General features: G+C 55.8%; 2 protein-coding genes across 2 annotated transcripts in view; one reads left to right on the forward strand and one right to left on the reverse strand.

Annotated features, from left to right (window-relative positions):
* The window catches only part of NUP188 (nucleoporin 188), a 53,951-nt gene extending 53,016 nt beyond the window's left edge, over positions 1 to 935 (forward strand). Inside the window, exons 43-44 of the mRNA XM_047070655.1 lie at positions 74 to 203; positions 315 to 935. Of these exons, the coding sequence (XP_046926611.1) occupies positions 74 to 203; positions 315 to 491 (307 nt within the window). The 3' untranslated portion in view covers positions 492 to 935. The remainder of the gene's footprint in view (positions 1 to 73; positions 204 to 314) is intronic.
* Positions 936 to 945: 10 nt separating this feature from the next.
* SH3GLB2 (SH3 domain containing GRB2 like, endophilin B2) lies at positions 946 to 20,494 on the reverse strand. Its single transcript, XM_047070667.1, has 11 exons — positions 20,394 to 20,494; positions 16,089 to 16,230; positions 15,129 to 15,257; positions 8,595 to 8,728; positions 8,248 to 8,340; positions 6,007 to 6,069; positions 4,420 to 4,443; positions 3,831 to 3,920; positions 3,419 to 3,519; positions 2,833 to 3,073; positions 946 to 2,546 (listed from the first exon to the last, which is right to left on the reverse strand). Exons 1-11 carry the CDS (start codon positions 20,454 to 20,456, stop codon positions 2,439 to 2,441), a joined length of 1,188 nt encoding a protein of 395 aa, XP_046926623.1. The 5' UTR covers positions 20,457 to 20,494; the 3' UTR covers positions 946 to 2,438.
* Positions 20,495 to 25,039: the final 4,545 nt, after the last annotated feature.

Genomic DNA, 25,039 nt, shown 5'->3' on the forward strand with positions numbered 1-25,039 from the left:
CTCCTGGCTCGGCGGTGCACCCCGTCCCTGCCGACTCGGCTGTCTGCAACGGGGCCCCCTGCCCTCTCCCCAGGTCCCTCCTGATGTTCACCATGGAAAACTGCTTCTACCTGCTCATCTCCCAGGCCGTGCGCTACCTTAGGGACCCGGCCGTACATCCCCGGGACAAGCAACGGATGAAACAGGAGCTCAGCTCGGAGTTGGTACAGATGGGTAGAGGGCTCTGACCAGGGGCGCTGGTGGGGACGAGCCTGTGGGTTCCCACTCGGCCCCCCGTCTCGCGGGGCCCTCATCTATTACCTTTTCTTTCACAGAGCACGCTGCTCTCCAGCCTCTCACGCTACTTCCGCCGGGGAGGCCCCAGCTCCCCCGCTGCCGGCGTCCTCCCCTCGCCTCAGGGCAAGTCCACCTCGCTCTCCAAGGCCAGCCCGGAGAGCCAGGAGCCTCTGATCCAGCTAGTGCAGGCCTTCGTGCGGCACGTGCAAAGATAGGGTGGGGGGGGGGCCCGCCCGCCCTGCTCCGGCAGCCTGCACCACAGTCCCGGGCAGCGGGGGTGCTGCGGGCCGGCCCTGCGGCCCGTGTGGACTGAGAGCGGCACCTGTCGCCTCCCCCCAGGGCAGCCACGACTCCAGCCGCCCACCCACTGGCATTATTTTTATAATAGATCAAGAGGTCCACGGCCAGGTGGGAGCCATGAGTCTGCCGCGCTCACGCCCTCAACTTCAGAATGTCCCAGGGTGTGGTACTTCCCTTAAGCATCCCCCCCCCCCCGCCCTTGCACTTGACCCCGGCCCAGTAGAGGCCAGGAGCCGGTGTCAAATGCAACCAGGATAGGCTGTGTGCACGGCTCTGAAGATGTTTTCCATGCTCTGTTCTTGCAGTTTTTGGTAATACTGTGGTCTATTTATACAAATATTAAAAATACTGTTTATAGATAGCTGTGTGATGTGCCTTCAGGGCCTGGAGACGAGCACCCGGCGCTCAGCACCAAGCAAGTCTTCCTTGGCCAGGTGCCTGGGAGCAGCGGAGTGGAGATTTGGGGAAGCAGAGGAGCCGGGCGGACACTTTAATTTTCCCTTCCCCGGCCCGCCCGGCTCTCGTCCCCACCACACCTCACCCCTGACGCACGCGCTCCGTTTACCCGCTGGCTGCGCTTCCCACAGGTGTAGCCTCGCTTGAAGTTCACTCCTTCCTATTTACAGCTCTGTGCCCCTGCCTCCCCTGCCCCTGCCTTCAGAAGCCCGGGCTGTGGGCCTGCCAGCCTCTGGCCTCCTCAGGACCTAATCACGAGAGTGCTGGGCTCGGTGCTTAATCTGACACCTGGCTTGCAGGCCAGAGCCACCACTTGAAGTTTCTAGAATCAGACTGACCTGGGCTAGAGTCCCTGCACGGCTGCTTGCCAGTTACAGAACCTTGAGGAGGTGACTCTTTCTGATCTCTTCTTCCCTCCTCTGTGAGGACAACATGAGAACACGTGAACGGGCGAGGCTCAGTGGCCGGCCACAGGAAGCACTGGCAGCCGGCAGTTACCAGCTGAAACCCTCATGCAAATTTTAGTCCGCTCCACGGCCCAAATTTATGAAAGTTCTCCTTAGGGATAAAATGTCTCTTAATGCAGCCTCAAGTGCAGGAAGAGTAGTCCCATCCGAGCAGCACAGGCCCTGTGGGAGAAAGCGAGGCCCGTGAAGGAAGGAGGAGGAAGCTGGCAGGTGAATGCTTGCTTCCCTTTCCCACCCTCCAGGCCAGCCCGTGGGGTCCGCAGCCCGATAGGAGCCCAGGCAACATGCCCGTGAAGGATGATTTATTGTTTGTCACTGGCTCTACAGCAAGCAGACAGGCAGAGTAAAAAGGTCAGTTAAAAAGTGAGTGTGGAGAGGTGCAGGCTGCAGCCACCGAACTTGGCTTGAGCGGTCTTGAGGGGGTAGGGGAGGGGAGCACCCAGGAGATGCCACTCCGGCCAGGCGCCCCTCGCTCCAGTCCACCCAGAGGGGCCGGCGCCCGTCCCCAGGCCCGCCGCAGACCTGCCCACCTTCCCCCCGCTGCTGCTTTTGGCAACCAAAAGGCAGGTGCTCTCTTGCCAAGGGTGTGCCCCGGGCCACTGCAGGCCTAGCGCTCCGACCCCCGCGGGGAGCCGAGGTGCCTGGGGCGGCACTGCAGCCAGCCGCCCCTCCTCAGCAGGAGCAGGGGGGACCGCAGAGCTGGGGAGCTCCGTGGATGCAGACAGCGCCGGGGGCTCCAGAAGCAGGGCTGGGGGAGGGGCTGGGACCATTCAGCCTCTGGGGCCCCCTCACAGCTGGACGACCGGGGACGTGGACGGAATGGGGCTGATCTCCCCACCCCGAGCAGCTGAGTCACCGACAGACAGGTGGTGGGGCTGCACACGTCCTCTCCCACCCGGGCCAGAACCGGGGGGGGGGGGGGGGCCTGGAGGGGCCTGCTTAGCTGAGCAGTTCCAAGTAGGTGACCGGGACCTTGCCCTTCTTGTTGCCTCTCTCGCCAATGAGCCAGTCAGGGTCCATGCCGGGCAGGCTGTAGACGGTGATGAGCTGAAGAGGGCAGAGGGAAGGTCACACCCGAGCAGGGGCAGAACCGGCGTGGGGACGGGGTTGCCACAGTCTCGTGACACACAGGCATCTGTACGTCCAGAGACCGGAACTCACCTGCTCTACCTAGAGCCTGCTTCCTCAGAGCTGGAGCTGCCTCCACTTACCCCCCAGCTCCACCCCCAGGGCCCCTCAGAGACTTGGAGGCAGTGGTTGGGGGGCTCCCCGTTCGGGTTCCCTGATGCTCTTGGGCCCGCCCTCTGCCCCACCCCTGTGGCACCAGGCCTACCTCATCAGCCAGCAGGGCCAACTCGCTGCTGTCAGCCGCCTCGTAGTCGTAGAGCACCCGGGCCTTCCGGGTCCCGCTGGCAGGTGGGCTCACCTCCTCCAGGCGGAGAGCAGCCTCCCCTGGAGGGGCCAGGCCAGCCACAGAGGGCCCCACGGGCATAGTGGCCGCGGCGGTGGTAGGTGAGCTGCTGCTGAGGGGCGGGGAGGTGGGCTCCGTGGTGCCCACGAAGGTGCCTGGGAATCTGAACAGGTGCAACATCTCAGCTGGGGGCCACGTCCCCACGGGAGTCCCACGCGTCCCACCAAAACCCGCCTGGGCCTGCTGCCGCTACTTACATGGCTCCCTGGGAGCTGGCAGCGTGAGGGGAAAAGCAAGGCAAGGGGAAACGTGAGATGCACCGCCCAGTCCCTGCCATCCTCCCACCCGGGCGTTCTCGAGAGACCGCGCTCAGAGGTCAAGGCCCACCACCTCACTGTTGTCCAGGGGGGTGTGATGCCCCCGACACAAGGTTCAGCCCTCTACCCGCCCTGTGTGTCGTAGGGCTTTCTGAGCTTAGGCCTGGGAGCCAGGGGACCCCAGTGGGCACCTGCCCAGCTGTTTCTGTAAGTCCAGCATGTGGCGGTAGCACTGCGCGTAGTAAGTCGTCTGGGACTCCACGAACTCATGGAGGCAGCGAAGGTGGTTCACCTGCAGGGAGGAGAGCGGTGCCCGTGGTGAGCGGGGTGAGCGGTGGCCCGGGAGGTGAGATGTTCCCTCCCCCACCCCGCTCCCTGCTGCCCCCCTGGAGCAGGGGGGAGGGCCATCCAGCCTTTGGCACTTGCTCTGTGGCACCTGGAACAGAGCTCAAGTTCCACCCTCGGGACCATGGGCTCCAGCGCTGCCCCTCACCACCTGCTTCTGAGATCCAACTTCATCGCCCGCCTCGGTGTGGACCGCTTGGGGGGGGGGGAGGGGCAGGAAGACGGGACGATGGAAGGGCGACACGGGGCAGGACTCACGTGAGTGCTGCTGATTCCCTCCAGCAGGAGCCGGGTCACTTCTGCCTGCCGGTCAAACTCGGTCTGGGCCACTCGGAGCTCCTGCTCGGCCTGGGAAGGGCACAGTGTGAGAATGTAGGACAGCAGCAGTGGCCCCCGCCGTCCTTCCTGCCACCCCTTCCCGCGGCCCCGACGCCCACCAGGAGCAGCCCTGTTCTACTCTGGATGCAGATGGCACTTCCCCCTGGGGACACAGACAGACCTCTTGGAGGCAGGGGTGCACTTCTCAGGCCTGGAGCCCTGGCCCCTGGGGCAGCCATAACCCTGCTGGGACCCCTCTGGACCTATGCTGTGACCGGTGGCCAGAGACAGACCCACGGGTGTTTGGCTAGGACCTCTGACACCCGGTACCTCGCCACCCGACAGCGCCACTCCCGTGTGCCCAGAGGGACTGTGGGGGCAGTCCCCCACAGAGGGGAAGCGATACCCTCACAGTGGCCCCGACCCAGGACAGAACCCAGAACTAGAAACCAATCTGACCCCTCCCCCCTCCCAACCTGCTTCAAGCCTCTGCTCGCGAGCCTCCCGAGCCTCCCGAGCCCAGACTCACCTTGTCCACCTCATCATTCCAGAGCTTCAGTGACCGCAACAGGACCGCGCAGCAGGGGAGGGAGGGGGCACCGGTCAGCGGGGGAGTAGAGGGAGGAGAGCTGAACCCCAGAGCCCGCGTCCTGCCCCAGCTCCCCGAGAGCCCACCTCTTCCCACCCCATACCCGTAACCCAACCAGGAGCTGAGGCGGGGACGTGGCCTGGTGAGAGCAGGGGCGCGGACAACCACGGTCCAGTCCAACATGCCGCATGCAGGGAAGGTGGGGCACAGCCAGCTGGGAAGTCCTGCCGGGGTCTCTCCTACAGCGTAAGCCCCCGGGCTCTGACGGGAGACCGAGCGTCCCCCGTCCCACCCTGACACTCAGCTAAGGCTGGTGGGCTGGGACGCAGGACCGTGTGACCCTAGGCCAGTCACTGAACCTTTCTGTCCTTCTGCAGAGAAAGGCAGCCTCGTGCCCGAGTCACACTGGGGTTCAATGGCAAAAGAAAAAAACAGGGCGGTCTCCACCCTCCAGGATATTCCTCCTTCCACTCGGCCCAGGAAAGGGGGCAGGAAGTGTCATCCAGAGTCTAAAGAAGAAAGACCCCCCTCCCCCCGCCACGACTTAGGAGACCCATTTCTCCTGCCCAGTGTGGGAGGTCTATCCTAAGATGATAACCTGAAAGCAAGACAAGGTTAGCTCTGTGGACCGAGGTGTCCCGCCACAGTGCCACTGAGAAAACCAAAACGTGGGGAGCGGCCCCCACGCGTGTGTATAGAGGGCACCCAGCAAGAGGGGCCTGGTGGAGTGAACCGGGGCCCCCGCCCCAGGGGAACGATGGCCCAGCCACCGCATGAGTGCACAGACACTGGCGGCAACATGCAGGGACAGAGGTGAAGGAGAGCCAGCGGGTCTGTGCCACGGCGTGCCGCCCAGGGCAGAAATGGAAGGTGGGAGAAAAAGGCAGAAGAGGCACAGCCACCTGTGGTGGCCACAGGTACGATGGGACGGACGTGGGTGGCCCATGCTCCAAACTACAGGTAAACACCTAGTAGCCGGACGAAGCGGTGAAGAAGAGATCCCACGACAACGGAACCCTTCGCGACCCCACCCTGCCCACCTCCTTCCTTCTATCCTCGGCCCGCCGGCCCGCTCCCTCGGGGCCCCCCACTCTCCCTGCTCGTTCTCTGGGCCTCTCCTCGCTGCCACGACACCGTGTCAGAGAGGCAGAACAGCACCACCCTCGTCTCCAGTCCCGGGTCTGTGAACCCATGGCGGGCCGGCGGGGGCGGTGGGGGGGGGGGGGGGGGAGGGGCAGACCTCAGGGCCCCGGCGGGGGGGGGGGGGGGGGATGGATCCGCTGCCCCGCAGCTCCCTGTGCCGTCCGGTGCGGCTGGCCCGGCCTCCACCTCCAGCAGGGCGCACAGGGAAGCGAGGCCAGCACCGTGGGCGCAGGGGGGCAGGCAGGGGGCCCGAGGCGGGGCTGCGGCCCTCCAGTCCTCCCGGCTCTCAGGACATGCCCTGTGCTCCTGCTGCTGTGCTGTGTGGCTGCCCCGTGCCGGGGGGGCGGGCGCAGGGAGGCCGGGCGGCCGGGGTGGGGCGCTTACCGCGGAGGCGCTGGCCGAGAGAATGTAATTACGAGGTCTAGTCTCCTGAAAGTCAGGCACCGTCTGGCGGGAAGAGGTCACGGGGGAAGGGGGTCAAGTGGGGCCGGGCGCCGCCCCAGAATCTCCCACAAGGAGAGGCCAGGAGCCCCGGCCCAAGGGACGGGAGGCTGCAGACACATACCACGTGGACCCCTCTCCCTGCTCCAACCTCCTGGGGGCGAGGTGGGCGTAGGGACGCGGAGAGTCAGACAAAGACCAAGTGGGTGGTCACGCTGGGCGCCCAGGAGAGCAGATGCCAGGGAGCCTCCGGGTGAGTCGCAGACTGGGCCTGGCCCCCTCCTCCCCGGACCCCCGTCTCACTCAGATGCCCCGGCTGGAGCCACAGCCCTCCAGACAAAACCCGTCTCCCACCCCAGCTTCCTCAGGCCCAGGATCTCCACACAGCACCTCTCTCGCTCCTGCAGCAAGGACCGGGCCCCTCCCCCACAACAAGATGGACACGTGGATGCATGGATGGACAGGGTGACAGGCTTCCCCCATTTGCAAAAAGCTGACTCAGGCTCCAGTGCCTGGCGTCCCCCTAAGCCAGAGGCTACGCGTGGCAGAGGCTCTGGTGGGGAGACCAGCTGCTTGCAAAATGCCCAGGATGTGTCCCCTGGGCCAGCCACGGCACTGCGGCCCGAGGCTGGGACGGGCAAACCAGAAGCAGCACAGCACGTGGGACAGGTATACTCACATCTCCCTCACACTGAGCCAAGTTACCCAAAGCAGAACGGAAAGGAACAAAAACAAAGAGTTAGTGAGTCCACAGCGCAGGCGGGAGCAGGCCCCCCCGGGCCCCGGCGGGAGGGGACAGCAGGTGGTGGGCGGGCAGTTGACCCTGCCCTCCAGAAGGAGTCCTGCTATGCGCGCGCGTGCGCACACGTGTGTGTGTGTGTGTGTGTGTGTGTGTGTGTGTGTGTGTGTGTGTTTAGGGGGTGGGGTGAGGGTGTGACCTGCCAGCCTCCAGTCCTCTGGGACGCTCGCCATAGCTGGGCTGCCCAGGGCCTGGCTCTGCGGAGGGTATCCTGGTCTGACCCAAAGGCTGGAGGTTGTCCAGGCCGGACAACTGGAGAAGGGGTCCTGCCGCTCCAGTGACTAAGGAAAGGCTCCCCTGGCCTGACTGATGGAGGATGAGCTTGTTCTGGCCAAGGTACTCCAGAGAGACGGTCTAGCCCTGGGTGATGGGGAGACTGTCCTGTCCAGGTGACTTAGAGAGGTCAACCTTGTGGCCACACGTCATCCTACCCAACCACAGCGGGACTCCAGTGGCTGAGACCTGCCTCTGATCTGGCCCCACACACCTGGATGAGTGAGACCCTGCCCTTGGCTATCCCCAGAGGCAGTGCAGGCCCGGGCTCCATGGTCCCCAGTGGCCACACTGTGGGAGGGGAACGCAAGGAGGGTTTGGGGCTAGAACCCTCACGGGCAGCTGAGAGCTGGGCAGGCACAGGTGGTGGTACCCCTGGCCTTCCCTGGACCTGGGAGTTCCCTCCTCAGAGTGCAAGGTGGCCTCTAGGCCCCCGTACCCCCAAGTAGCCCGGCATGCCAGGAGTATGCTCGCCCTCAGGCCCACTCTCCCCACCCTGGCCTTGCCCTGGTCAAACTGCGCCACGCCGCGTCCACTGGCCTGGCCAGGCTGGGCAGGCCTCAGTGAGCCGAGAGTAAACAGAGAACCGTGAGGTCCCGGCCCGACCCCGTGTCATGGGGCTAACCTGAAAGGGTCCTCGGTCATGCCTCTGAGAAGGTGGCCCTGAGGAGGGCCCTGAGAAGGTGGGTGGTCTAGCTCCGGGGTTCACACCATCAGGGCACCCCCGGACCAGCACTGGAGCAGCGGGCAGGGGAGTTAGTAAGGGGGAGCCATGCCCGGGCAGAGCCGGGGGACAGAGCCGAGCATCCGGGGAGGGCAGGGCAGGGCCATGCGAGAAACTCCCAACTGGTTGTCTGTCTGGGGAGGCTGTGGCATGCCCTCAGGCCACCCCGTAAATGTCTGCCCTGGGACCCAGAGCTCTGGGCCGCCAGGGTTCCCTTGTAGGGGCAGAGAGGCGTGACCCAAAGCGGTCAGCCAGGACCGGCGCCCCCCGAGCCAGGCCTCTCCAGGCAGGGACAGGGAAGAAAGGTCATGCCAAACATCAGGTCCCTTCACCCTCCCTGGCTCCAAACAGAGCTGGGCAGGGGCAGGAGACCGGCAGGGACACGTACCGTGGCTTTGGCTTCTGCAGCCTTGGCCTTCTTCAGCCGCGCTTTGCAGGCATCCAAGTCCAGACGGCGGTTTTGGAGAAGACGTCTCTCCTTCTGTGGGGCAGGGGAAAGGGAAGAGTGAGACCCCGGGCAGCCTTGGGAGATCCCACTGGGCCATCTGGTCCACATGGGGAAACTGAGGCCCAGACAGGGGAGGTCACCCACTATGGCACTCGGCCCACAGGAGCCACGTCTGAGGAGGTCCCGGAGTGCCGGCTTCCCGACACGGGAGGAGAGCCTACGCCCAGCAGCTCGGAGGAGAAGGAAGCCACGGCTCCCAGGAAGCAGAGTGGCCCCCGGTCTCTCACCGAAATTGTCTTCCAGTCCCCTTCCAGGAAGTTGCGCAGAGGCGTGAGGAAGTTGATGGATGCTGTGTGGATGAAGTCCCTCTCCGCGGCTCCCAGGCGCTTTTCAGCTTCTGCCACCTTGATCAGCGTCTTCCCTGAGTAAATGGAGTTTCAGGGTGAGGGAGAGGCGCAGGCTGCTGCGACCCCCAGGAGCAGGGGAGAGGCCGGACAGAGGCGTGCCGAGGAGCCATGAGCAAGTATGCCCAGCACGGAACGGCTGGCTGGGGAAAACGTGGGAGCAGCCTACGTACCCATCATCTGGGGACTGACAAGTAAATAGCGGGGCGTCCAGAGCACGGAGCACTACATTACAAACAGGGGGTAGGAGTGGGACTTCCAGAACAGAGAAAGGAGCTCGACGAATCCCGTTCCCAAAAAGCAATGACAAAAAGTGGACTCGGGGCGCCCGGGTGGCTCAGTCGGTTGAGCGTCTGACTTCGGCTCAGGTCAGGATCTCGTGGTTGGTGGGTTCGAGCCCCACTGAGCCTCGTGTCGGGTTCTCTGCTGTCAGCGCGGAGCCCTCTTGGGATCCTCTGTCCCCCTTGCTCTCTGCCCCTCCCCCGCTCGCTGTTTCTCTCTCAAAAAAAAAAAAAAAAAGTAGACACAATTGTCAAAAGCAAACATTTCTGGACTCTGGAAATTGGCCATAGGCAAATAAACTGAGAATATTTACTCAAGAGCTACCGGACCTTACTAAGAACAGTGGGAGCCTGTGGCTTTCTAGCCTGGGAGGACTCCCATCTCCTCGGCAGCCTCACTGCTAGGTGGGCAGGGGTGGGGGGGTTGGGGAAGGTAGTGGGATTAGGGCCGAATGGATTTGGGCTGGAGCACAGAGAAATCCACGGGACGCTGTCAAGAACAATAGCAATCTCAACGGTAAATAATTGGGAAAGGCCAACATTACAGCTGACTTGAACAGGGAACACTGGTTGCAACAGACCTGCCAGAAATTTATCAGGAGCTCTGGAAACAAGATAGCCGTTTGGGCCTTGACGAACTCCCAGATATCTCTGGTGGTCTGGAAGGCTATACCTGTGTGTGTGCAGCAGACTCAGAATGGAGAGAACCCTACTCATCCCTGGCCAAACAGGAGGCTCTACACACAAAGTAAAAGCCGGTCAGATGTGTAAACTGCTTGAATTTCAAATGTGTTCCCCAATACAGCCATAAATTCATCAGTAAAGCCTTAATGGTGCAAGATGTTTAAGCGCAACCTCTGACCATCACTGCCTGACGACTAACATACGCTAACCCAGGAGCAAACCCCAGGACGCTTGGCTTAAAAATAAAAAGAATGCCTTAAAAAAATGTGAAAGCAGCAGCCTCATACTGGAAGGAAGACCGACTCGAAACAACCAGCTCGGGCGAGTTTCTAAACAAACAAAGCAATAACAACCCCCAAGTGATTCAGAATCCACAGCTACTCTATTATCTAAAATGTCCAGATCAGGTCATGATCTTATGGCTCGTGGGTTCGAGCCCCACATCGGGCTCCCTGCTGTCAGCGCAGAGCCTGCTTCAGATCCTCTGTCTCCCTCTCTCTCTGCCCCTCCCCGACTCTCTCTCTCAAAAAAAAAAAAAAAAAAAATTAAAATTTTTGTAGATGTCCAGATTTCAGCAAAACACTCTAAGACATGCAAAGAAATAGGTAAGTATGGGCAATACACAGAAGAAAAAAGCAATCAGTAGTCACGGAGTCTCTAAGGAGACTCAGACGTTAGATTTAGCGAAGACTCCTAAGAGGCTACAGGCTATGTGTGTATATATACATATACATATATATATATATACACATTTTTTAAAAATATTTATTTTTGAGAGAAAGAGAGAGAGACAGAGTGTGAGCAAATAGGGGCAGAGAGGGGGACACAGAATCTGAAGCAGGTTCCAGGCTCCAAGCTGTCAGCACAGAGCCCCATGTGGGCTCGAACTCATGAACCACGAGATCATGACCTGAGCCGACATCAGATACTCAACCAACTGAGCCACCCAGGTGCATGTATATATATATGTATATGTATATATATATATATATACATATATATATACACATACACACACACACACATATATATACATATATATATATATATAAAACGCATATGTATATGTGTGTATATACATATATATATAACATGTGCATATATATGTATATATATTTAATGCTTAAAGAAAAATGTGATGGCAATGACGACTCATATAAACATCAAGAAAGAGATAAAAACTATTAAAAAGAAAACTCCGGAGTTAAAAAGCACCACAACTGATATACAGAATCTACCAGAAGGGCTCAACAGCAAGTCCAAGCTAGCCAAAGGAGAAATCAGCAACTTCAAAGACAGATCAACAGAGAGGATCTAATCTGAAGCACGCAAAGAAAAACGAGTGAATAACAATGAACAGAATCTCAAAGACCTACAGGACACCATGAAACAAACCAACATATGAGCAGTGGGAGAGAAGAAGAGGACAGAAGGGGATAGAAAAAATATTTGAAGAAATAATTGCAGAAAATGTCCTGATTTTGACGGAAAACATTCATGTCCATATCCAAGCAACTCAACAAACCCCAAATAGGATGAATACAATAAGGTGGACCGTTAACCGCGGGGACGCCTCAGTCAAGCTGCTGAAAGCCAAAGACAAAAAATCTTAAAAACAGCAAGAGAGGAGCCACTCATCACATACAAGGGAGCCACAATGAGATGAACACATGACTTCTCATCAGAATGGGTGTCTGGCTGGCTTGGCTGCAAAAGCGAGTGACTCTTGATCTCAGGGTCATGAGTTTGAGCCTCACGGTGGGTGTAGAGATTACTTAAATTTAAAAAAAGAAAAGAAAAGGGGCGCCTGGGTGGCTCAGTCGGTTGGGCGGCCGACTTCGGCTCAGGTCAAGATCTCGCGGTCCGTGAGTTCGAGCCCCGCGTCGGGCTCTGTGCTGACAGCTCGGAGCCTGGAGCCTGTTTCAGATTCTGTGTCTCCCTCTCTCTGACCCTCCCCCGTTCATGCTCTGTCTCTCTCTGTCTCAAAAATAAATAAACGTTAAGAAAAAAAAAACTAAAAAAAAAAAAGAAAAGAAAAAAGAAACAATGGAGGCCAGACAGCAGTGAAATGATATTCCAAGTGATAAAATGAAAAAACTCTCATCCATCCAAGAATTCTACGTATAGCAAGACTGTCCTCCAAAAGTGAACATAGGGGCGCCTGGGTGGCTCAGTCGGTTAGGCGTCTGACTTCAGCTCAGGTCATGATCTCGTGGTCCATGAGTTCGAGCCCCGTGTCAGGCTCTGTGCTGACAGCTCAGCCTGGAGCCTGCTTCGGATTCTGTGTCTCCCTCTCTCTCTGCCCCTCCCCTGCCTCTGTCTCTCTCACAAACATTTAAAAAAAATTAAAAAAAAAAAAAGTGAACATAAAATAAAGACATTCCCAAATTAACAAGACTGAGAGAATACATTGCTAGGCAACCTGCTACAGAATACTTCACGTTCAAAGGTAATAACACCAGATGGTGGTAACTTGAACCCACATAAAGCAATAGAGACAACCAATAAAGGGAATTACATCAGCAAATATAAAAAAGAATACATATTTTTTCTCTTTTCTTAACTGATTTAAAAGACAACTGTATAAAACAATAACTATACGGGGCACCCGGGTGGCTCAGTGGGTTGAGCGTCCTACTTTGGCTTCGGTCATGATCTCACAGCTTGTGAGTTCAAACCCTGCATCAGGCTCTGTGCCGACAGCTCAGAGCCTGGAGCCTGCTTCAGATTCTGTGTCTTCCTCTCTCTGCCCCTCCCCCAATGGCACTGTGTCTCTCAAAAACAGGAACAACAACAAAACAATAACACTATATTATTGGGTTTATACAAAACAGAGATGAAATTTATATGATAATAGCACAAAGGAAGAAGGGAGGGGGATGGAGTTATACTGGAGCAAAGTTTCTATATTTACTGGAATTAAGTCAATATTCTGAAGCCAACCGCAATAAGTTAAATTACACACTGTAAAACCACTAAGAAAAGCTTTTTGTTAAAAAGCAACAAAGAAATTAAAATGCTACACTTGGAAATTTCTATTTAACATGACAGAAGGAGTAAAGGAGGAACATATGAACAAAAATGACCTGAGACAGAGAAAATAATAAGAAGATGGCATCTGTAAATCCAACCACATCAATAATTACATTAAATATAAATGGATTAAACACTCCAATCAAAGGATGGTCAGACTGAATTATTTTTAAATCAAAATATATGCTGTCTATAAAAGATAGACTTTAGGTTTAAATATGTAAATAGATTGAAAATAAAAGGAGAGAAAAAGATATATTATGTAAACAATAACCATAAGAGAACAGGAGTGGGTGAACTACTATTGGATAAAATGGACTTTAAGACAAATGTGACCAAATTAAAAAAAAAAAAAAAAAAGACAAATATGGCCAGAGACAAAGACCAGTATTTTACAATGATAAAAGAGCCCGTTCAGGGGCACCTGGGTGGCTTGGTCGGTTAAGCGTCTGACTTCGGCTCAGGTCATGATCTCATGGTCCGTGAGTTCGAGCCCCGCGTCGGGCTCTGTGCTGGCGGCTTGGAGCCTGGAGCCTGTTTCAGATTCTGTGTCTCCCTCTCTTTCTGCCCCTCCCCTGTTCATGCTCTGTTTTTCTCTGTCTCAAAAATAAATAAATGTTAAAAAAAATTAAAAAAAAAAAAAAGAGCCCATTCATCAGGGAGATATAACAACAATAAACATACAGACCTAACAACAGAGCTCCAAAAATACATGAAGCAAACACTGACAGACAGAAGCCAGAAACAGACAATTAAACAGAAATAGTTGGGAGACTTCAGCACTTCCCAATAATGTACAGAACAAGACAAAATCAGCAAGCACACAGAAGACTTGAACAACACCATGAACCAATTTAGTCTGTCATCTCTGGAACACTCCACCCCACAACAACATAACATACAAACTTCTTAAGTGAACACCAACAATCTCCAGGAGAGACTGCAGACTAAGCCAAGTCTTAATAAATGTAAAAGGATTAAAATCATACAAAGCATGTTCTCTGACCTGAGCGAAATCAGAAACCAACAACAGAAGGAAACTTGGAAAATCCACCAGTATTTGGAAATTAACCACCACCTGCACACAGCCACTTTGAAAAAGTTTGGTAATTTTCTAAAAAGTTAAACATAAGTTTACCATGTGACCTAACAAGTCCACTCCTAGGTATATATGTCCAGGAGAAGTGAAAACCTATGTCCTCACAAAGTTCTATATGCAAACGTTCATAAGGAAACAAACCAAATGTCTATCAAATGGTGAATGGATAAAGAAAATGTGGCCTAGCCATACAATAGAAAACTATCCAACAATTACAAGGAGTGAAATCTTTTTTTTTTTTTAATTTTTTAAATGTTTAATTTTGAGAGAGAGAGTGAGAGAGGCAGGGGCAGAGAGAGAAGGAGACCCAGAATCTGAAGCAGGTTCCAGGCTCTGAGCTGTCAGCACAGAGCCTGACTTGGGGCTCAAACCCACAAACTGTTAGATCATGATCTGAGCCGAAGTCACGCGCTTAACCGGCTGAGCCACCCAGGCACCCCCACGGAGTGAAATCTTTAAACATGTTGTTACAACAAGGATGAACCTCAGAGACATTACGCTCGGGAAAAGAAGCCAGATGCAAAACGCGACACAACGTCTGATTCCATTTATGTGAAATGTTCAGAAAAAGCAAGTTTACAGACACACAGTGCACATTAGCAGTTGGCAGGGGATGGGACTGGGGACCGAGTCTAAGTAGACATGGCACTTTTTGCAGGTGACAGAAATGTTCTTTAAATCGGATTGGGGGGATGTTTGCACAAGTCTAAATTTACTAAAAATCATTGCATTACACATTTAAAACAGGTGCATTTTATGGTATGTAAATTATACCGCAATAAAACTTTAAAAGTTAAAAAAAAAAAAGAGATCGAGGTGGCTCTATAAGCGCCACAGTGAAGAGGTATCTAAAACAATGCCAAGTTTAAAAATCAGGCCGCAGAATGGGACACACAGTATGATCCCATTAAAAAATGCGCTCAAACCAAAACTGGTTGAGAGACACTTCCATTTTTCACTCCATTTTCATTTCCGTTGAGGTTTTTACAAGTAGAATGAACACAGGTATTATTTGTGTACTTTAAAAAAGACAGAGAAAGAGGGGCGCCTGGGTGGCTCAGTCGGCTGAGCGTCTGACTTTGGCCCAGGTCATGATCTCGCGGTCCGTGAGTTCAAGCCCCGCGTCGGGCTCCGTGCTGACAGCTCGAGAGTCTGGAGCCTCCTTTGGATCCTGTGTCTCCCTCTCAAAAATAAATAAACATTAAAAAAATTTTTTTTTAATAAAAAAAAGTAAAAAAGGGAAAGCAGGGAAGGGAGAGACAGGGAAAGTCGAGAGCAAGAGACCATGACCCCTGACCCTGGCTATGGGGCTTGGCTCACCATAGGGCGTGGTGGGCCCCAGCTCACTAGCCGCCTCTGCCATGTACTGTGCCAGCAGCTCCCCATTGGTGACCCGCGAGGGCACCTTCCTGTCCAGCTTCTCATACAGGAACTCCTCCACTCGGGCACCTGCAGGGAGACAGCAGCCAAAGCCACAGGGCTCTTCAGTACAACCCGAGGACAGAAGCCGCGGCGACAGCAACAGACGCAGCGCAGGGCCTGCCCACGGGGTGCCTGGCCTGGTGACTTGCAGAATGTTCTTCCTGGTGCCTACCTCAACCCTGTGACACTGGCACTCAACCTCGTAGGACCCCTCACTCTGGCGAGGAGGAAGCCACAACTCAGAGATGCGACATGCCCGCCCCAGGTCCCATGGCTGGGGGTGACCGGCCCAAAGTCAAGGCCCATTCATTTCTCTCTCAGGACAATATGGATTTATAGAACCTAACACATATATGGACAGGGCCCTGGTGCTGGCTCCAGAAAGCCCTCGAGACACTCAGTCGTGTAGCAGACTTACAGGCAGACAAGCATCATGACCCCAAGACACCCCACCCTCCCCTTGGGCTCTCCTGGCCTTTTGCTTGTGCTCACTCCTTGCTCATGCTCGCAGCAGACTCTGGGCAAGCCCTCTTCCATCTCTGGGCCTCGCTGCCCTCTCAAAAGACCCGGCTCGTGTTTTTCCTACCTCTTCTCCCAAGCGTGTTTTAGTTTCAAGCATTTCTTCAACTCCTCTGTGAACAACTTAACACTTCTGCTGCCCCAGAGAGTGCATCCTGGAGCCCACCACTGAGTCTGCTGATTTCTTTAACTGCCCACCCCCCACCCACCAGCAGGCCTCAGAAGCCCCAGCAACCAAATTCCACCTGCCGCCCAGTCCCGCCCGCGTGGTCTCTGCAGCCCCGGCCTCCCGCCAGTGGCTTTCCGCCCCTCGCCCGGGACCACCCCGGGCCCACTCACTAGGGTTCGGCTGCAGCAGCACCTCTGTCTGCCGCAGGATTTTCTCGGTCCAGTTCTTGGTGCTGTCTGCCCGGGCCAGAAGGTTTTCAAAGTGGGCATCCAGCTCAGTCTTCTCTGCCTGGCCGAATTTCTCTTCTGTGAACTGTGTGGGGAGGATTGAGAGAGGTGGGGAGGACTCAGAAGCGGGGAAGGGAGGACTGCCCCTGCCCCACCCTTCTACACCTCCCCCACCGGCTAGAACCAGGCCCAAGGTTAAGAAATTTGCTCTGCCCCTGACCTGTTCTGTGACCTTGATCAAGTTACAACCCTGTTCTGTGCTTCAGTTTGCCCTTCTGTAAAATTAGGTTGGACCAGAGTTCGGGGATCGTGGCTTCTTCTAGAAATCCAATGAACGCTATAGACTCCCTCTATCCCCCGCCAACAAAAATGCACATTTGCAGAAAATCTGGCACATAACTTGGAGGGAATCAGAAGTCCTTGGGAGCCTAGTTCTGGGGGTCCTCCTAATCCAACTCTGAAGGAAAGCACTTGGTAGCAGGTGCACAGGGAATAAATGGGGCCTGAAGCAAAGTCTGGGGTTATCTTAGGGCTCCGTAGGGGGCTGGGAGCCACCGGGGAGGGAGTGCCAGGGGACGAGTGGGAGGAACCCAGGTCCCAGAATCAGAGGGACCGGATTCCAGTCTCCGTTCTACCACTGAAGAGTTGCGTGACCTTGGGCAAGTGGCTTTGCCTCTCTGGCATCAGTTTCCAGAGCTGAAAAATGAGCAAAATAAATAACAGCAGCTCCCTCACAGCTGAAATAGGATGAAATAAGAAAGATGTGGGTAAGACATGAAGGCCATGGTCTGGCGGGGAGTCGGTGTTCGGTGTTAAGGTGCTGCTGTGTAGAGCTGGTGGACGGAGAGGAGGCTGGGACTGAAAGGGAGTGTATGTGGGCAGGACAGCCACATGGCTGGCCTCTGGTTGCCCGGTGAGTGGACGGGGAACACCACTGGCCCATCAGAGCCAACTGCCTGGGCACACACGGGGCCCAGAGAGCTCAGCAGCCCCGCCTCAAGGCCAGGCAAGAACCAGGATGTCACATGGTCAGAGCCACCAGAAGCTGTGTAGGCCGCACAGGAACAACCAGCAACCGGCCCACGTCCTGGCCCCTCTTATCGAGAAGGCCATCTCCAGCCAGGAGAAGGAGCCTGCTCAAGGTCATGGCCAAACAACAAAAGGGCTCAGACCGCAGGAGTAAGATCAGTAGTAACGGCAATAGATACTGTTGGCCACATCTACAGCCCAACCCGGGGCTAAGTAAGCCACCAATGACCCACCTCCGGTAGCCCTCCAAGGCAGATGGGTCGAGTTTTCCCACGTCACAGATGATGCCACCGAGGCTAAGCAAGGGCTCAAGGCAGGGCCATCATGGGCTGGGAGTCTGGAGGCCCTTCCCAGACTACTTAGCAGGATAAATCACCCAGAGGCCAAGGAAAGCTCCAGCCCAGCCGCAGAGAGCCACTGCTGAGGAGAGAGTCGGCTCTAGCTTGGCAGCCATCAATTATGCAACAGGGCTTGGGTTTCTCCCTGCAGGGCTGGGTGGGCCATGCTTATGGCCCGCAGCTCCCCACCTGGGAACCGGCTGCTCCCCCCCCTCCACCCCCCCCCCCCGTCTCCTCCCACCTCTCCCCACACTGGGGCCTCCCAGAGCCAGGCCCTGAGCAGGCCTCCCCTCACCCAGCCCCTTGAGGGGTAGCGTCAGCCCCACTTTCCAGATGAGCAAACCAAGGCTTAGAAAGGCAAAACCACCCTCCGGTCCTCGGTTCCCCACCCTGGCAAACGGAGATAACAGGCCCAGTCTCACGGAATATTTTGGAAACACACAGCACCGGCCTAATGTCAGCGGCTGCCGTCACCACCATGAATAAAAGGCCCCATTCACGTCCCTCCTCGGAGCTACCTAAGAACCCCCTCACCCCAATGGCACCAATCACCCTAGTTTAGGCGACCATGTCACCCAAATGCGTGCCTCAGCATAACTGCTGCTTACCGAGGTTAGCGGCAGCCACTCCCCACTGAGCCACGGGGTGCCCATCCCTCACACCCCACATCTGCGCAGGTTCAAATTCCTACTGGGCTTTTCCCAACCTCCTGGGCACCCATCCCACTTCCACTGCCCGCTCTCACCCGCACTAGCATCTTACTCGAACATGCTCTAGGTTTTCCTGCCTTGTTCCCGGCCCCCCGGGGCCAACTTCACAAACCCCTCCTGACTTCCAAGGCACGGTTCGGGGACCAGGAAGCCATCCCGGAATCACCCATGCAAAAGGGATCCTGCTCTCTCCCAGGACCTAGCTCCTGTTCCCTACTGGCTGGGGGTGAGGCAAGGCTCTTAAAGGTGTCCCCGGCACACGGAGGGACCGACAGCTTTCCCAGCATGCCCTGGGACATGGCAAGGTGGCACCTATGCAGAGAAGCTGCCCACACGTTGATATGAAAGACCCCCCGTCCATCCCTCCTGTCTGACTGACTCCTATCCCAGCACAGGCTGACCTCAGTGGGTCCCCCAAGGGTCCTCTCCTACCCAGGTCACATTTCGAGCCTCTCTCTCCTTTGGCCTGCTACCCCTGCCCCATCCCTACAAAAACAAAGAGCCTCTTGCTTTAGGGGCCGATGTCTGCAGAGTCCGAGGCTGCTTCCTGCAAGATGGCAGCCTCAAGGGTGGGCGTGCATAGCCAGAGAAAGCCTCTATTTATAAAGCTCCCAGCTCCCTCCTCCACCCGGGAGTCGGGAGCCTGGGCGCTGGCTCCCACTCCAGTATGGGCGACCCGGCGGGCCTGCCCCCACCAGGAGAAGTGAGGCCACGGGGCGCAAGCCTCCCCACACCCCAGGCTCTGCAGGCCCTGGCCAGGTCAGGTGCCAGGGGAAACTGGCAGATCAGGTTCTTCCCAGATGTGGAGATAGAGTGGTTGCCATATCAACACTGGGGAGGATTCCCCACCTTCCAGATGAGCTGGGGATAACCAAGGAGTTCCGGGGTCCTAGCATCCCCACTCGGGCTGGGGTCACCTGCTGGGCTGGAAACAGCAAGCAGCAAATCCTCGCTGGGCCACTAATCCTCAATGGGACACGGGATATGGTGCTTTCTAGTAAACATGGGCACATGGGTTTCCAAGAGACTCTCTGGGGCTGGGCTTCTCCAGAGAACCGACAGCAGCAAGGACAAACAACAGAACTTGTTCCCAGAGCACTGCGACAGGCCAAGCCCCAAGTCTGCAGCCACCCCTGGAGGCAGACTGGTGCTAACACCCGACTGACAGGAGGGGACATGGAGGCTCTGAGGTAAGTGACTTGCCCAAGGTCACATGCCACACAGGTGCAATACTAACTACATTACTACCACCAGTAAGCTTGCCTTTGGTGAGTACGTACGGGCAGGGTACCACGGAACCCTCACGACCATCCTGGGAGGGATTGCTAATCCCGTTTTTCAGGTTGAAAAACTGAGGCTAAGAAATGAAGCCCCTTCCTCAAGGTCACAAGAGGGGGAGCATCCATGCCCATAGCTGACTCTAGGTTTTCCTCAATACTGCCTCAGTTTCTCTCCTGGCCCCGGAATGGACAGAACTTCTTCCAATTCCGGCATCACCGGCCTGGACAGCTTCCCAAGGAGGGAACCCAGCCAGACCTCAGCCCTTTCCCCATCCCCCAGGCTTAGAGAAATAAGAGAAACAGGCCTCCCATGGAGCAGAAAGGAAATAATCCCAACCGTCTTGGCTTCCGGACTGACTATCCAAGCGTGTAATGGGGACCTGAGGGAATCAGTACCACCAGGCCATTGCACAGGTACAGAGACTGAGGCTCAGGGAAGGGGTCGTGGCGGGTGCACGGTCCTTGGGCCTGGGACTCAGGCTTCCAAGCGCCTGCCAGAGTCACTGCTGGGCAAGGGCGGGGAGGCAGGAGCCTCCCGGTGCTCTCTCCCCTCCTGGGACGGGCGCCACGGAAGCCGGATAACCCAGCCAGTCGAAACAGTAAATCCTGATACCTCGCCCCAGGCAGCAGAATCGAGGCCCGGCTCGGTCCCCGGCCCTGGACAACGCTGAGGGTGCGGCCAGAGTGGCCAGACGCCACGGGCTCTTTCTCTCTTCTGAGCGGCGCAGTAGTAGGGGGGAGGGGGGGAGGGTATCCCCGCTGCGGGGAATCAGGTGGCAGCCCGAGGGGCTTCTCCTGCGCCCCCCGTCTCTACTGAAGGGGCGCTCCCGGCCCGCCCCACATCCGGGCTCCGAGAGCCGGCCGCGCGAGGCCCAGGGCGCACGGCCTCACCTGCACCGCCCGGGTGAAGAAGATGCCCGCGTCCGATGCCAGCTTCTTCATGTTGAAGTCCATGGCGCGCCGCACGACCGGCCGCGCCCGGCCCGAGCGCAGCCTGGCCGCCCCCTGCCCGCCGCCGTCGGCCCGCACCCCGCCCACCTGCTGCCGGTACCGCCGCCCTCAGCTCGCCCGCCTGCCCGCAGCCGCCGCCACCGAGCTAGCCAGAGCGCGCAGGGCGGGGCGCGGGCCGCGGGGGAGGAGCCAGCCGGGGTGCGCGGGGCGGTGAGCGGGCCCTGGGGGAGGAGCCAGCCGGGGTGCGCGGGGCGGGGAGCGGGCCGCGGGGGAGGAGCCAGCCGGGGTGCGCGGGGCGGGGAGCGGCCCGCGGGGGAGGAGCCAGACGGGGTACGCGAGGCGGGGAGCGGGCCGCGGGGGAGGAGCCAGACGGGGCGTGCGGGGCGGGGAGTGGGCCGCGGGGGAGGAGCCAGACGGGGCGTGCGGGGCGGGGCGGGGCGCGGGCCAGGGGGTGGAGCCTTAGGAGCGGCCCTGCTGGACGCCGCCAGGTTTGCTGCGGCTGGCTGCTGCCCCCTGCGGCCTCCGACTGCCATCTGACTGGCCTCTCTCCGTTCCTTGTCCCACAGCCCCTTGCCCCTTTGTTCCTCTTCATCACCCCTTGACCATTCGCAGCCCACTCATCTACTAGGCCCCGTAGCTTCCTATCTCTCTGCCTCTTTTGCTCTGGGTCTCTCTATGCAGCCCACCCCGCCACCACCACCACCTTGACCTTTCTAGTCCTCTTCCTCTGCCCCTGACCTTGGTGGCACGAAGTGATGAAGTTTTGGGGTGATGGTGGGATGGTCCAGAGCCCACGGCCAAGAAAGAATTCTTGAAGACATCTTTGGTGCAAAAAGGTGATTTTATTAAAGCATAGGGACAGGACCCGTGGGCAGAAGAGCTGCACTGGGGTCATGAGGGGTAACTCTCAGGTTGGGAGGGGGTTAGGGATAGAGTAATTCTCTAAGGAATTTTAGAAGAAAGGTTTCCAGGACCTTGAAGGGAGAGCTGTTGCTAGGAAAAGGCCATTCATTACCCTTTATTAAAACCTCAGGCATGAGACCCTTCAGATGTATATCAGACGGCCCTAAGCTTGGAGCATGATTGCCTACATATATCTTAGGGGAGTTGAGACACAGGAAGTTGCCAAAGGAATTGTTATATGTTAACGTAGGCTTACAGGATCTGTGAGGTTGGGATAATGTTAAACTAAGATTCTCTTTTGCCCCTGGGCAAAATGTCATCATCGAAGTACCTGAACTCCTAGAGGGAAGTCACTCTGCCGGTTTCAAGGACTTGTCAATGGGCTATAGGCAGCGAGGGAATTTAATTTTTATTTGCCTTAGTTTCCCACATTACCATGGCAAGCACTTAAACCCCTTTCCTTTGTTCTTGGGTAGCCAGGAGTGTCTGTGGAATGTCACACATATTCCACCTGGCAGTGGGGGGTGCTGTTAGCCTGTACTTTGCCCTCAGCTTGGACCTGAGCCAGGGGACAGGCTAGCTGGGGGCTCCTCTGGTTGTTAACCAAAAGCCTTCTGGTTCACCAAAGTTGGGTGAGGGTTTGCGAAGGGGTTGTGTGGGAGGGAGGAGAGGTGGGGGAGGCTTGGGTTCTGTCAAGGTAGAGGAATGGGCTGCCCTTGGGGCATGGACACTTGCTGATCATGAACCTCCCTCCTCACAGCACCTGGGGGATGGCCTACAGTTACATCCTTCTTTTCACGGGACACAGAAGAGGGCTTATTACCTGTCTCTGCCTCTCCTTGCTTTCTACCTCTAGGCTTCATCTTTTAATGCAGTGGAGAGCTCTGTTTCTGGTGCTGTCTCCTCCCTGGCTCCATCCTTTTGGATGCCTGGCTTGTTTATCGCCATATACTAACCCCAGGTCCCCATCACCTCCCCAGCCTGTCTCTGCAGGGTGAGCTCAGTCACCTATGGTTTTGTTCAAAATCCAGACCCCAGTCTCACTCCCAGACTGGTTCTCTTAGCATGCATGAGGCTCAGGCAGGGGGAGTTTGGAAAAGCTTTCTGGTGATTTAATATGCACCCATTTAATGTGTCTGTGTTATGGTCTATTTGGAGCCATCACTAGGTGTTTTTATTCATCTGTACTGATCCTTCACTTATTTACCAGGGTCTGTCCATAGCAGTCTGTATCATTCATCAAATCAGCATTCATTGACTCTATCATCTTCAACAGCCGTATATCAATATAGTTATATATTCATTCATTCAATAACTCACATTGAGCACTGTTAAAAAAAAAAGTAATCATGGTACTTGTTAAAGATGGTAAGGAAGACTTAATTCAAGAGAGACTACTGCAGTGGGGGTTTTGCAATAGGGGAGGGAAATCAGGCTCAACTCTGAACACAATAAGGGGTGGGGGAGGCGAGTGGAGATTTATAGCCAAAGAGCTGGGAGGGGGCCAGTGGATGGAAAACGACTGAGTGGAAACGTCCAGGGGGCACCTGGGTGGCTCAACTGATTAAGCATCCAACTCTTGGTTTCAGTTCAGGTCATGATCTTATGGTGAGATGGGGCCCTGTGATGAGTTCTGAGTCGGGCTCTGCGCTGACGCTGATGGGGCGGAGCTTGCTTGGGATTGGCTCTTTCCCCCACCGCCCCTCCCCCACTCATTTTCTTTCTCCCTCTGTCTCTCAAAAAAAAAAAAAAAAAAAGACAAAAAAGAAAAAGAAAAGAGACGTCAAAGTTAGAGGGATTCTCTCTGAAGGCAGGCCAAGATATTGAGGGTGGAGAGTGAGGAGTTTGTTTAAATATGGAGGGTGATCAGATATCACACATGGGGAATTCTTGCTAAAACTGAATTGTACAAGGACATAGATGGAAGTCCAAGGTCGGCCTGGTTGAGGAGAGGGCTCAGAGGAGCGTGACTCAGGTTTGGTCAAGGGGAAAGTCTTTGTCAGCCACACACTGTTCTAGGCACCAGGGATGCAGCAGTAAACAAAACAAGTAAATGAATATACAACATGTCAGGTGATGAGTCCTGGGAGGCAAAACACAACAGGGTAAAGGGGAAATAGGGTGAGGTACCTGGCTGGTTGAGTTGGTAGCTCATGTGAGTCTTGATCTAGGGTTTGCGAGTTTGAGCCCCATGTTGGGCATAGAGCCTATTAAAAATAATTAAATAAATTAATTAATAAAGGGGAGAGAGAGTGAGACCGTAGGCAGTAGTTATTACTTATACCTGTCCCAGTCTATATGCTTCATCTATTTATCTAGGTTTACAGTTGGCTATAACAGTTTTCTTTATAGCAATGGCCCAAGTGTCCTGAGACCATGCCAGGTCCAGCACTAAGCACTTTTAAGTGAATAATCACCCGGAATGGTCATAACAGTTCAGAAACCATCCTCCTCATTTCAGGGGGTGAGGAAAGTGAGGTTTAAAGAAGTTGTGATTTGCACAAAGTCACAAGGACCAAGAGTGGCAGGTTTAAACCAGAACCCAGGCATTCCAAATGTGGAGACTACTCTTCTTTGCTCTGGCTGCCTCTTCCTTGGCTCATTGGATGCCAGGTTCTCTCCTGCCTCGGGGTCACAGCCTATGCTGTTCCATCGTCTCCTTTCTACCCAGCTAATTCTTGCTCATCCTTCAGGTCTGCATTTGAACATCCCTTTCTCTCAGGAGTCTCTCACCTCCCCCTGCAAGCCCAGGAGTCTCCTCAGTACCCCCTCATTCTTGTGTTTCTCCCACCAGAGCAACTATCACACAGATTGTAATTAAGTATCTGCTTCCTGTACACTCCCTGGGGGCACCATGTATCTTGCCCATCACTGTGCACCCATGCCCAGCCAAAAGGCTGGCACACAGATATGTTAGTAGTCCAGTGAATGAAGGAATATGACATTACCGATAATTTAAAAAATTTAGATGCCTAGCTCTTCGCAGTTATGAAAGGGCTGCCGCACTATTTTCTCCAAGGCTCACCAAAGCCTTGTGACTTTGGCAAGGCAGGAATTCCACTCCCGTTTATAGAGGGGGTAAACCGCGTGAACCCCAGAGAGCTTAAGTGGCAGAACTTCCGCCAGATCCCAAACCCAGTGTTTCGTGCGAGGCAGGGCTGGGCGGTCAGAACTGAATCAACTTGACTTCACCTCTCAGGGAGGCAATGTCTCTGGTAGGGGAGACTTTCAAACAACTCCATAAGAAAGTGGAGAGTGGCAAGTTTAGTTTAAGAGGTTGCTGGGGAAGTCAGAGGCGGTGGCATTTGAAAGTGGGCCCTTAAAAGGCGGGCAGAATTTGAGGACTGGCACGGGCAGAAAATCCCAATAGGGATCCGAGCATTCGCAGGTTCCTCCTAGAAAGACCCTTAGAGCCCTGATAACTTCGCCTCGGCTTCTTTAAGAGTGGCTCCGCCCCACTCAGCCACAGCAGCCAATCGAATCCCGACGGCCAATGGTAAGCGAGAAGAGAGCACTTCCGCGCTTCAACCGCACTTTTAAGGGGCGGAGCAGAGGGCGAGAGAGGCGCGACCAGACCGATCACGTGATCCAGCCCATTGGAGAGAGGCCGACGCCGCACGGGGCAGTTCGGCGACGTTCATTGGTCAAAGAAGGGTTGGCCCTGCGTGGGGCCACGCCCCCCC

The sequence above is a fragment of the Lynx rufus genome, unplaced genomic scaffold (assembly GCF_022079265.1).
Source record: "Lynx rufus isolate CCGP_SWC_20201006 ecotype Redwood Valley unplaced genomic scaffold, mLynRuf1.p SCAF_10, whole genome shotgun sequence".
In the NCBI taxonomy this organism is placed as follows: Eukaryota; Metazoa; Chordata; class Mammalia; order Carnivora; family Felidae; genus Lynx; species Lynx rufus.